This window comes from Pelodiscus sinensis, chromosome 2, assembly GCF_049634645.1.
Source record: "Pelodiscus sinensis isolate JC-2024 chromosome 2, ASM4963464v1, whole genome shotgun sequence".
Taxonomy (NCBI): Eukaryota; Metazoa; Chordata; order Testudines; family Trionychidae; genus Pelodiscus; species Pelodiscus sinensis.
In genome coordinates, this window is record NC_134712.1 from 209,809,286 (window position 1) to 209,822,452 (window position 13,167).

Sequence of the window (13,167 nt, forward strand, 5' to 3'; positions counted from 1 at the left end):
AAGTCAGAACTGGCGGTCAGTTTCAGCAGCGGCTGAATCTGGACGCCAGTTCCGACTTACATACAGATTCAACTTAAGAACAAACCTACAGTCCCTATCTTGTATGTAACCCGGGGACTGCCTGTAATAATTTTTATAAACTGTCAGACTGGAAATAAAACTTTGCATAATGGACCTTCCACTTCATCCCTTCCCTCCTACCCCTCTCCCAAAGTGAATACAAACAGTACACTAATCTCTACTTATTATAAAAGTACATTTGCTTAACAAAAGAGACTCAGTCATAAACGTACACGCTTGTCAATCTGAAATTCCACTGAGTACCATTAAATAATAATGTTCCATACATCTGAATTGCAGTTCTGTTCTCCCTGCTTTCAAAGATGGCTTACATATGTGCACACTACAGAACAGGAATTTTGTATAACAGAGGCCTGATTCACATGAAAACAAAGCTGAAACATGTGGAATGCATTCAGTATAAAGAGCACCACATTTTCTATAGCATAGACAGCATGGGCACAGGAAGCTGGTACTTAATCACAAGTGGATATAAATGTACTATGGCCAACTAAAGGAATGGTTAAACAAATCAATATCCTAGACAACACAACATTAGAAAAAGCCAAACCACCATACTCACTAAATAACAAAGGAAATGCCAAAACCACCTCCCTAGTGTATGAATGACAAAGCCAGAACCAGTTGCAGGAAGAATGCTGTCAAGACCTTGGCTTCTGCATCTCAGAAATAAGTCCAGAAGAGAGGAGACAGGCTGTTTCCCTCCTATGCAGTCTCTGCTTATTTCATTTTCATGACAATATTATTGAATCCCCACAACCTCTTCCCACAAGGAAACTTTGTTAAAAAGAAGAAAAAACACAGGTGAAGTTGCTAAGTGACGTTTTGCAACATATTACATATCACACAATCATGTATATATCCCAGGGAATCTCATCTGCTACTAGCATGGAAAACAAATCCATTGCACTTATCAAATGTAAGAAAGGGCTTTACAACTCTGACTATTTCTAAGAAATGTGTTTGTTTTTAAAAGGGAATAGGGGAGAAATTAATAACCATCATTATAGAACAGCCATGAGTGTATGACAGCTATAGTCACTAATGTAATCATTTCTGGACAACATTATTTAGTCAATAGAGGGAGAATGTGCATGATGAAATTTCAGATGTTTTCTGAAGGGTAGTTGTCATCTTTACAAAGTATATTAACATATATATATGAATGAATATATATATATTAAGTTTTTTTCTATTACAGGAGGAGGATAGATGCATTAAAAACTTAATCAGCTTCTTGTTTGTTAAATAATCATTTGTTTGGAATTGAAAAAAAAAATGAATTAAAGACATAGCTCACAGTGAATAGAGTACTAAATCTGTTCCAAATTCTAAATGTGAAAATTAGCAAGTGAATCTTTCCACTGACTTCAAAGAGCTTGGATCAGTCCCTTAAAGGAAACTGAGTTTCTGTTAGAAAAATGCAAGAAAGCAAGGGAGGCTAAACAGGAGCTTCTGACATCACCTGAAAGGCATATTGTCCATTAAGGAATTGTAGAGGATATAGAACTTATTTTTGCCAAATCTTCAGTAGCAATGTAAACTATACTGTTGCATAGCACATTCACCTATGATGCTTTTTCTCTGGGAGTATGTCTACACTACAGAGTTTTTTTCAGAAAAACGGTAGTTTTTCCAAAAAAACCCTTGAGTTACGTGCACACTGCAATTGCGTTCTTTTGAAAAAACATTGAAAGACCAGAGGTTTTTTTTCCAGCATTGGTAATCCTCTTTCTACGAGGAAGAAGCCTTTTACCAAAAGAGCTCTTTCGGGAAAAGGTATGTGTGGATGGGGAAGAGGGAGTTCTTTCAGAAGAAGAGTAAAGAGTAAAAAGCCAGGTGCCCTGGTAGCCACTCAGTCATAGTAATCACAGTTTAAGTGCAAGATAGCGTCCATTCAGTGTCCATGCACTTTCGCAGTGTGAATATGCTCTTTTGGAAGCAGTTTTTTCGGAAGCCCTCTTCCAGAAAAGCTTCTTCTGAAAGGAGCCTGCAGTCCAGACATAACCTGGGGAGCGCTGTGGTCATTCTCTCTGCCTATATGTTAGGCATCTTTACCTGTACATTTCCTTGTTTATATCATTTAAACAAAAATAAACCTATCCTTTCACTCCTCCCACCAGTACAATGCGACTTCAAAGTTTTTCAGTGGAAAAGGAGTAGTGTTCATTCTAGAGCTAAACATATTCATGTTAAAAATGCACTATATTGTGTGTCACCTACCAATTGCCTCCCACATGGCACCTCTAATGATGATGATAATCATCCTTTGTGAATCTGCATTGTCTTCTGGTTATCCTAATGCAGATGCTCCCTCTACAGGTCAGGTCAAGATTCAAAAAAACAAAATTTAAGTAAGCACATGTAGACTGAAATGTTCTAACAGGTTCTAACTGAACTTTGTCTGTGAACTCCATAGAACTATCACAGGTTTTTAGTTCCTCTAAAAGTACAGTGTCTTTCTTTCATTCCCTTGCTTTTGTGCATGCATGCAGAGTTACATTCAGATTATAAGTTTTAAAACAAAATTTTTTATACAACTTAATTCATAATTTTTTGTTTCAGTTATTCACTCCATATGAGCACTCCCTTTCTACAAAATCTTTTTTTTTTCAAACCAGCATTGCATTTTCCAGTGATGATCTGCTAATCTGTTAGGGTGCGTCTACACAGCACCGTAACTCGAAATAAGATACACAATTTGAGCTACGCAAATTGTGCATCTTATTTCGATGCTATTTCAAAATAGATTATTTCATTATTTGGCACTGTCTACACAGCACCAAATTTCAAAATAAAGCACTATTCCGAGATGTCCCTTACTTCTCATAGAATGAGGTTTACGGGGGCATCAGAATAGCAAGCTCAAAATAACAGGCTTGCTGTGAAGTCACGGAATAGCTATTTCGGGATACTCCGGTATCCCAAAATAGCATTGCAGTGTAGACGAACCCTTAGCTATTTTGTCATTTTTACAATGATGTCTTATGCTGAAAAGACAGCTAAAATAAGACTCAGAATTCCTAACTGCTAAATAAAACCTTGCAAACACTTACCTTTCCTTCTCTTATAAGGTAGTAAGAACTACAAAGAAGTACTGTTGCTCTCAGGATAAATATATCTTTGTGATTCAGAAACAGACTAATGAAGAACATTTACAATATCCATCAGTAAAAAGGATTCCTTGCAAAAAGAAAAGAGGATGTGTATAATTCACCTTTAGTTTCAGAATAGGTACATCACTGGCTATATAAGGGTATAAATGCCCACCAGTGTGTTTCCAGTCTGTCCTGCAGAGTTTCCCAGTAGAAAGTGAAAAGGTGGTAAAAGTATTCTTCAAGTCTATTCATTTCTATGTAACAAACCAAACAGCAAATCATGACCAGCTGTAATGATGATGTTGGTAATGTCTACCTTTGTCAGGAACTGAATTGAGACCAAGAAATTTTAGTTAAGGCTCTGAACAGCTGACAGATGCAAAGGCACCTTTGCAGGAGGGTAGTGAGGGGCTGCAACTGTGCATACTCTGATGCTTGCTCTTCCCGTTTTCCTGACTACCAAGGAGCGAGGGGAAAGTACCTAGCTTGGGTGTGTCTACACTGCACCCATGCTCGAAATAAGCTACGCAATTTGAGCTACACAAACTGTGTACTTATTTCGAGTCAATTTCAAAATAGGTTATTTCAAAATTTGGCACTGTCAAATTTTATGTTTACGCAGTATTTATTTTGAAATAAATCACTATTCTGAACCATCCCTTACTGCTTGTGGAACGAGGTTTACAGAGACATCAGAATAATGAGCCCGTTATATTTCAAAATAACGAGTGCACTCAAAAGACATGGAATAGCTATTTTGGGATACCACTGGTATCCTAAAATAGCACTGCTGTGTAAACATAGCCCTTGAGTGCATTTCTCTCACTTCTGGCTAGTGAGGAGAGGGGGCAGAGGAGTTCCTGTACCTGGAATCCTGTGCAGATACAAAATTTGCATTCACAGCTGCAAAATGAGCCGCAGCTATCTGCATTGACATCTGGGATGTGGATACTTGCAGATATAAAGTGGATATCTAAGAATCTGCAGGGTTCTAGATACAAAAATTGCATCTGCATCCTCATCCATGTCCTCAAAAATGAGCTGCAGATATCTGCATTCACATTTGTGCATGTAGATACCTGCGGATATAAAGCAGATATCCGTGGAATTGCAGGGCTCTCTGTACCCACTTATGCATGTGATAAATTCCATTGAGCTCAGGGGGGATGACAAAGATGTATGCTGACAAAGATGACTCACATGACTGTGTTTTGGCATATAATACTTCTGACTCCATTCCCTGTTAGGTTTTATGAATAAGTATTCCCATTGTGGTTTTTTAATCTTTAATAGAATTCTTTGATTTATATATGTTTTAAGACAATGTATAAATTTGACTGACTGTCTCATCCTGGATTTTTTCTGGAATGTATAATACATGAAATACAATACTAATGTTCTAAATGAAAGTATGGTCTCTACCTCAAGTAGATCAGCTCACAAGTTACTACATGGTAAATTATTATGTCTTTCTTTTTAGGGAGAGCTTGGAGCAAGGGGATTGCCAGGACCTTCTGGCCCTAGGGGAATAGGAATACTTGGTCCAAAGGTTTGTACAAGCCCATTTTATAGATCTGTAATCTTTATGCCTGAATCCTGACACTAATCTCTCCTACACTGGTGTAGCAACTTTAACTACTGGATTTGCACTGGCACAACTGAAATCAGAATCATGCCTAAAAAATAAAGACCCTGATCCTGTATCCACTTATATATGTGATGAATCCCATTTTTCTCCGTGGGCCTACTCATGTGATTAAAGTTAAGCGCACATGCACGCCTGGCAGCCCCAAAAGGTTGGGGACCACTGCTCTAGCTGGTACTGCGGGCTGGTTATCCTTAACCTGCCCATTCTGCCTGATGCCCTGGCCCTTCCATGAGCATGGAGCTGCCCCCCCCCCCCCACTTGGCCCAGGGGACCGGCAAGGCTGTGGGCCACCCTGACAAGGGCTGATCTCTCCCTACTCCCCTGGGGTTTCTCAATACCCTAAAGAGGGCAGGTAGGATGTAATGCTGTAACTCTGCAGAGTGGGGCACCAGACATACAGCCTCTGTGCTCCTGGAAGTTCTGAAGGACGCAGGGAATCTGTGGCTCTCAAATACACCTCACCTACCAACTATGAACTGAATACGAGATCATGGGTATCATTTGCTATGTTTTCAATTTGATGTGTCTCAGGCCCCCCCAGATGTGGCACAATAGGTGTACCTGGAGACGTGCCACACAATACGCTAATATGCATGACAGCCTACAGTTGGGCTTACAGAGAATCTGATGTCTCCACTGCTTTGCCCTTTGTGTGTTCAGTTCCACAAGAGCAAGCGTACAATGCTGCCCTGTCAGAAGGTTTTATGCCCACTTTGGGCAGGCATAACTGACTACATAAAGGGCAACACACTGGAAAATAAGGCTTGGCTTCATTGGTATAATTATTTATTTAATTTAAATATTTTTACCCCATCTCTCTATCTGAAATATTCGAGGAGGCTTACAAAAAAATGTTAAAACACAATACAAATATATATCAAAATTTAAAATACGAGACCCCAGAAGGGCATAAAACCGACTAAAAGCATCTCGAGAGAAGGAACACACACGCACAGACTCAAACACCAATAAAAACACAAGTTAAAAGGGTGGCTTTAGCCTGACACTGAAACAATGCTAACGTTGGCGTCACGCGAATATCCGAGGAAGAGAATTCGACAGCCTGGGAGCAAAAGCTGAGAAGACCCTGTTCCACATAGATGTAAATCTTATCTTCATAAGTGGGGGAACACTGAGCAGAGCCTCCCCAGATGACCTCAATCCCCGGGCAGGTTCATATGGGAGAAGACGGTTCTTCACATACCCCGGACTCAACCCATTTAGGGCTTTATAGGTCATAACCAAGACCTTAAATTGTGCCTGGAAACATACCAGAAGTCAGCGCAGCTGCCTGAGCATTGGCATAATGTGCTCTGTATAATGAGGATTAGTTAAAACTCAAGCAGCTGCATTCTGGACCAATTCATTCTTTAAAACTTTGAGATGAGTTATCCCCTTGGTTACTGTGGTGAGTACTGGGTTTAAGTACCGAATTCAAGAATCACTTCAATGTAAACTGTTAACCAGAGGAAAATCAGGGCCAGAATCCCAGATCTAGTCTATACTGTGGTTTAAGTTGATGCAAGTTATGTTGCTCAGGGGTATAAAAAATATCACATACACTCCTGAGTGAAGTAGCTTACATTGACCTAATGTGGGGTTGACACAGCTCTACATCAGCAGGAAACACTCTCCTGTTGACTTTGCTTCCACCTCTGGTGGACATGAAGTACTGCAGTTGATGGGTGAGCACTCTGCCTTCAACTTATTCCATCCTCACCAGACCCACTAAACTGACACCACTGCATTGATTGAAGTGGTGCCAAGTTAGCATGCTAGTGTAGAGAAGTTCTTAGAGTTTTAAAATGCTTCTTATCTTACCTTTGCTTGTTCTTAGTGTGTGTTGATTGAGAGTCCTTAAACTAATTCTTCTCTCTGTGATGTACAATGCTTAACAGGGAGCTGTGGGACAGAAGGGTTTGCCAGGGCCACCTGGCCCTCAGGGGGACAGCATACAAGGAAGCAAGGTAACCAGTTTCAATATGTTTAGCAAGAGATCTATGTTTAAAATGGTCTTTTTGTTCTTTTTTTTAATGACAAAACTGTAAAACAGCATATTTCTATGTACTAGAAAAGATCTAATCGGATTACCCTCTCACCCCCCAAAAAATGTTTGATCCATAAAAAAGGAGGAACGGAGACCTGGGATGGAATCCTGGTCCCATTGTTGTCAATGGGAAAACTCTAACTTCATTGGGGTTAAGACTGCAGCTCAGATTTTACTGCTTCTCCATGGCATTAATCCTGGTTTATGCTAGTGCAGTTCCATACCTCAGCTGGGAGTCACAACCTAGAATGGTCTCAGGCTGTCCCGGTACTTCTTTTTCCCTGTCACTTTACCAAAAAAAAAAAAAAAAAAAAGAAGAAGAAGAAGAAGAAGACTGCTACAACCCAGACCGGGGGAAAAATGGCAGAGAACACTTGGTATGACTTTAGAGCTAGTCTACACTAAAAGCACTACCTCAGCACAGCTGCACCACTGCAGTTGCACCACGCTAGTGTGTCGGATGAAGATGCTGTATGTCAACAGGAGACAGCGCTCTACTCCACGAGAGGCAGTAGCTACACTGGTGGAAAAGTTTTGACATAGGCCTGTTTATACCAGCACTTAGCTTGGTGGAAATTACGTAATTGTGCATACATTATATCCAAGCAAGTAATAGTGTAGACAAGCCCTCAGAATTCTCTAGCAACTGCTCTGCCTGACTCAGAATTGCTACTGACAAGTTGTAGAGAGAATGACATTCAGTCCTGTGTGGCCGCGGAGATGATCACTGTGTTTTGAAGCTAAAACCAGAAAACGGGGGGGGACACAAGAATAGCTGAGTTTCCAGAGTGGCTTGGAAGTTTTAGTGAAAAACAAAATCTGCTGTGCCCTAGAGCCTAATCCTATAAATTGCTGAGGCCTCTGTCAGCTGCCCAGCTGACAAAATTGCAATGGAAGCCTAATATTTCAGGATCTGCAGTACCACAAATTGAGTAGGGCCTTCACGATAATTGTAAAAAGTAAAATATTCCTTGAGCATCGTGCCCCTGAATGTTCCTCCACACCTTCCTCATCTAAGTGGGGGCTGGGGATGGAAATGGGGAAATTGTCCAGAGGCCTGGTGATTCAAAGGGGCATGGGGCTCCCAGCTTCTGTCACTGCTATTGTGGCAGCTGGAGCCCTGAATCCTTCAAATTGCTACCAGAGCATGCTCTGTGTGACTCTGAGGGGTGAGCAGGGTGTGGACTGCGTTCCAGCTGGTGTGGAGGGATGGCTGCCCCTGATTCCACCCAAGAGCCCAGACTTTTGGAAGTGCAGAGCCATCCCCCCCACTCCTCACCTTGTCCAAGAGTCCACGGAAGCCCCCCAGTTTGAAAACCTCTGGCCTAGAGATTAATAACAAACATGAGAAGCTCCAGGGAACGTAGTAAAATGAAATGCAAGAACTATGTGCATTAATAGAGTATTAGTGTTGCATAGCTAACATTTTTTGAAAACTCAGGTTTTTCCCACGGCAGAAATTTTGTTTGCTAGCCCTGCTCCAGTTTTAGTTTTTCTACAGATAAAGAATTTCAGTCCTAGTTCAGAGAGTTTGGAGCCAGAGGCAAAAAGAATGTCTAACAAATCCATGGTAACATGGCTAAAACCAGCAGTGTAGATGCAGCAGTAAAAGCTTCAGCACAAGCTACCAGTGTATGTACCCAGTGTACTTGTGCAACCTTTGCTGAAATGTGTGCTGCTGTGGCTACTTTGCTAATTTTAGCTAGCTAGTGTGGCTAGGTTTACTTGTGCTGCCATCACACTTTGGACTGCGGTGTAGATATACCCTCACATGGCCAAATTGTCATTAGGCCTTAAAACTATTGGAGGCTATAGCAGCATTCCCTGTGGCTGTGGAAGCTGTGCTTTAAGTAAGACGAATTATTTCCTTTCTTTGGGGCTGTATTATAGAGACATCTGTTTATTATTGCTTTGGACTTTGTATGTAAACATTCCCATTATGTATCTTTGTGGCTGCTTTGCTGAGCCCTGGGATTGTTGGCTGAATTTTGCACGATGGCTCAGTCAAAAAATATTAACATTAAGCGGAACAGGAAGGTTTGTGATCCTTTATAGCTGTAATGGATTTGCTATACATTCAGGAATCCACAGGTTACTAAAACTTACAGTTTTTAATATCCAGTTTCCATGGTGGCAGTTATATTGAAAAAAGTGCCACTATCACAAAGCATTTTAACAAGCAAGGCAACTGATGCACAATAGTCAACCCCTGTTTTATGAAAAAATATTGTGGGATCTTCAGTGTACAGATTGAATCTGCAAATCCAAACCCATTCATTATTATTGCTTCTAAGAGCAGCACTTTTCAAATATTAGTGACATTACCTAAGGCAAAGCTCTGTCTTTTTCTACGACACAGAATGTTACTACGTGAATTTATCGTTTCCATAATTTAATTTCACTTTCAGTTAAATTTACTCTCCATATTGTATTCAGGGAGAACGAGGAGTTCCAGGTTTACCAGGACCTAGGGGTTCAGAGGGATATGGTCTCCCTGGCCCAAAGGTAAATCCTAGCCTCTGTATTAATAAAATATTTTTTCTTATTATATGTGCCTGGTTCTATGCAGATAAACAAAAGACCAACTCTTAAAGAGAACCTGTGGTCTGAAGGCCTGATCCTGCAAACACATAGGGCATGGCTACACTTGAACTTGAGTTGACCAATGTTTGGTCAACATGTGGCCACCACAGTAATTACTGCAGTGGCTCATGTCCACACTGCCCTCCTTCCATTGGTGGCATGCACCCTCATCAGAAGCATGTCCACTGACTTAAAAGGGGCAATGTGAGTGGGAGAAGGCTAAGCTCCCTGCTAGTAGTGCAGCTCTCTGCTGGGAATGGGTCAAGCCCCTTACCCCATTTTCTCAGCTTCCCAGCCAAGCATGGCCAGTTGGGAATGGGGAGTTTGGGGAGGGGAAGGAGCCGGGCTCCCAGCCTGGAGATCTGTACCCAGTGTTCAGGTGGCTGTCCTATTTCCAGCACAAATCTGAGAAGCCTAGGGTGGCTGCCCCATTCTTGGTGGGAAGCCAAGAAGCCTGGTGTGGGCTTCTAATTTATACCAGTTTGAGTGAGAGCTAATCAGATCCAGAGTGTGTGTGTTGCATCATATCATCAATTTAGTAAAAGGGAAAAGCATCTGACACTCTAAAACCATTTCATTCTGCACACAGAATCAAACTGTGGCACATCCTGCAGATGCCAATAAGGTCCCATGGGTTGGGTGATTGGGTTAGGGGGCACTGACATTCACAGTACTACCAGGAGGTTTCTAGGGCCTGACATTGCATAGGCTGGCACCGATTTTGCCTACAGCTATAGGGAGCTGCTCTATCCCTATCTTGCAGAAATTGCTAATTCAGATCCTTAACATTCTAGTAGTACCTTTCCATTTGAAACACAATATTAGGGCTGATTCTGCCTGGCTCATATTTGAAATGAATGGGACTACTCACTTGTATAAGGGATGCATAAGTTGGCCCTAAATGAGAAGATGCATATTTCATACAGATGTAGCACAATCAGTCTCTGCTGCCCCCATAGAGTGACCAATGCTAAATGGTGGACCATATTTACAGCTGGTGTAAATGAGTATAAATGCATTGACAGTATCTCAGATGGATTGGTAGTGTTCTTCCATGAGTAGGTATGGAGGACATATGCTAGCGCAAAGAACACAAGTTCCAATAGTGTGTGTCTAGCACTTCTCTACTCTGCTGTATTTTATTAGGGAGATTATGGGGAGAAAGGTGATCCAGGAAAAAAAGGTGACAAAGGAGATATTGGAGAACCTGGACCTGCAGGACCAAAGGTAAAACATCCTCTTTTACATTATTTAATTTTACTGAATGCAAATGAGACAAACTTGCATTTATTAATTGATCTCATTCTACAAATTCTTAGGGGCTTATGGGAAGAAAAGGTGAACTTGGTCTTTCTGTAAGTATGTACATTAATTGATTTACAACAGACAAGAATTTACCCTGTGCTTGTTTTGTTAATTTGAAGAAATTCTGATCCTGCTGCTACAGAGTTTGACTAACTCACTATAAGTTGGGCTGACTCATAATTCAGAGACACGCTGGCAGTACATTATCAATACATATGAAAGAACATAAATTTCACCAGAGTTGATAATCTTATTGGTGGAATGAGTGACACAGACGGGTTCTGCTGTCCGGTTGCCATGCTTGTTGCTGGTTGGGATGATGGAAAGACTTTGCTAATGACATCACTTCCTGAAGAATCTGCAGAGGCCAAACATGGAGAATTTCAAAACCTTTTCATGTGACAGAAGCAGACTTGCCCTGTATGCAATTTGCTGAAAATGCACAATGGGGTAGATAGAAATGTATACAGGAACAACTAGGCTATGTCTACACTGGCATCCCTTCCGGAAAAGGGATGCTAATGTAGCACGTTGGAATAGGCAAATCCGCGGGGGATTTAAATATCCCCCGCGGCATTTGCATTAACATGGCTGCCGCTTTTTTCCGGCTTGGAGATAAGCTGGAGAAAAGCACCAGTCTAGGCGTGATTCTCCGGAAAATAAAGCCTTTTCCAGAGGATCTCTTATTCCTACTTGAAAGGAATTTATTTTCCGGAGAATCACGTCTAGACTGGCGCTTTTCTCCGGCTTATCTCCAAGCCGGAAAAAAGCGGCAGCCATGTTAATGCAAATGCCACAGGGAATATTTAAATCCCCCGTGGATTTGCCTATTCCAATGTGCTACATTAGCATCCCTTTTCCGGAAGGGATGCCAGTGTAGACACAGCCCTAGGGTATGTAATAATGACCTTTCTTCATCGAGTGATGTCCCTGTGGGTGCTCCACTGTAGGTGCTGGGCTTCTCCCAGGGCTGCAGGTCGGAGACTTGTCCATAATGGTATCCATCTGGATGGCGCATGCATGAAGGGTGTCACATGGCATTCACACTCTTTTGCACACGCGCGCGCGGTCCAGTTCCTGCCATTTCCTTTCAACCAACTCAGGCTGCAGACGGAGTGAATCAGTCTCCTCAAACTTTTCCTAATTTGTGAGAGTGTTCAAACTTGTTAATAGTTTTCATAGTATTATAGTTAATAATTATTAGTTACTTTGCTAATATCTTCATTTGCTGTTGAAGAAAGGAAGAGGTTTTTTTTGTTACGTAGATAGTTACATAAGGTTTTCATAGATATATAGATAAATATCTTCTCCTTTTCCTTCGGTTTGAGGACTTAGGGTTTGTTTGTTTTTTTTAAACAAACTGAAGAACAACCTTTAAAATGCCCGGCTCCCTGGATTTTAAAAAGTGTGACATATGTTGCGAAGCAACGCCCGCATCTGGCGGGCATTCGGCTTGTATTAGCTGTCTCGGTGAAGCTCATGTTCCACAAAAGTGCTCTCGTAGTAAATTAATGGCAAAGGCCCGCCAAGATAGGGAGATGAGGCTGCAAATGATCCTTTTCAATAAGGCTCTCTAGCCAACCGGATCAGATTCCACAGCCACATGTTATGCAGATTTTTTTAAGAACAGCTAACTGATTTCAATTAGGAGTGCTGGTTAAAACTGATGGCATTGTATAGCTTTCTGTCAGACATTTATGAGTCCCAGCCACTTAATAATGATTTCAAAGTGCAATATAATTTGCTTTACAAAACAAGCAAAACTGAAATAAAAGGGACAGGAGGTTTTGGAAATGCAGTAGCAGCTCAAACAAAAGAAAAACATGCCCCAGCATTAGAATAAACATAATACTTTCATGGATACTCTTTTTCAGAAAGAAGAAATTATCAGACTTATCATGGAAATATGTGGTAAGATCTATGTTATAGAAAAGAAATAAGTTTCATTAAAACACATTGAATCTACTTTGGTGGAAAGGATACAAGTGAAGCCTGCATGTGTAAGGATCTCAGTTATAATGGAACACATGTACAGTGTCAGCAGTAAAAGTAAATGAAGTTGGGTGGAGGTTATGATTTTCAGCTGAGAAGTAAGCACATCATATGGGCCAGTAATAGGAATTCTGCATATCAAAAGGAAATCCAGCGGAGCTCACAGTGGAAATATAAGCCAGCCAGAGGCTGTATCGTATGTCCTGAGACACTATCTGAGCAGCATGAAAATGGTTCTGGGGGCAGACACCAGCTGAGGCAGTACTTACAGCATAGCCATGCTGCCGGGGAAGGGAGAAAAGGATGAGAGATGGGGGCACCAAAGGAAGAGAAAATGAAAGAGGAAACACCAGGGCCCAGAGCTTCTGCATATCTCAGGGTTTGTGGGAAAGCCATCCAAGAACCTGCTCTCT

At 41.4% G+C, this 13,167-nt stretch overlaps 1 protein-coding gene across 1 annotated transcript in view; it reads left to right on the forward strand.

Moving 5' to 3' along the window:
• COL28A1 (collagen type XXVIII alpha 1 chain) overlaps positions 1-13,167 on the forward strand; it is a 129,296-nt gene that overhangs the window by 92,199 nt on the left and 23,930 nt on the right. The window contains exons 26-31 of the mRNA XM_006114506.4: positions 4,660-4,728; positions 6,726-6,794; positions 9,311-9,379; positions 10,604-10,684; positions 10,777-10,812; positions 12,637-12,673. Coding sequence (XP_006114568.2) covers positions 4,660-4,728; positions 6,726-6,794; positions 9,311-9,379; positions 10,604-10,684; positions 10,777-10,812; positions 12,637-12,673 — 361 coding nt within the window. The remainder of the gene's footprint in view (positions 1-4,659; positions 4,729-6,725; positions 6,795-9,310; positions 9,380-10,603; positions 10,685-10,776; positions 10,813-12,636; positions 12,674-13,167) is intronic.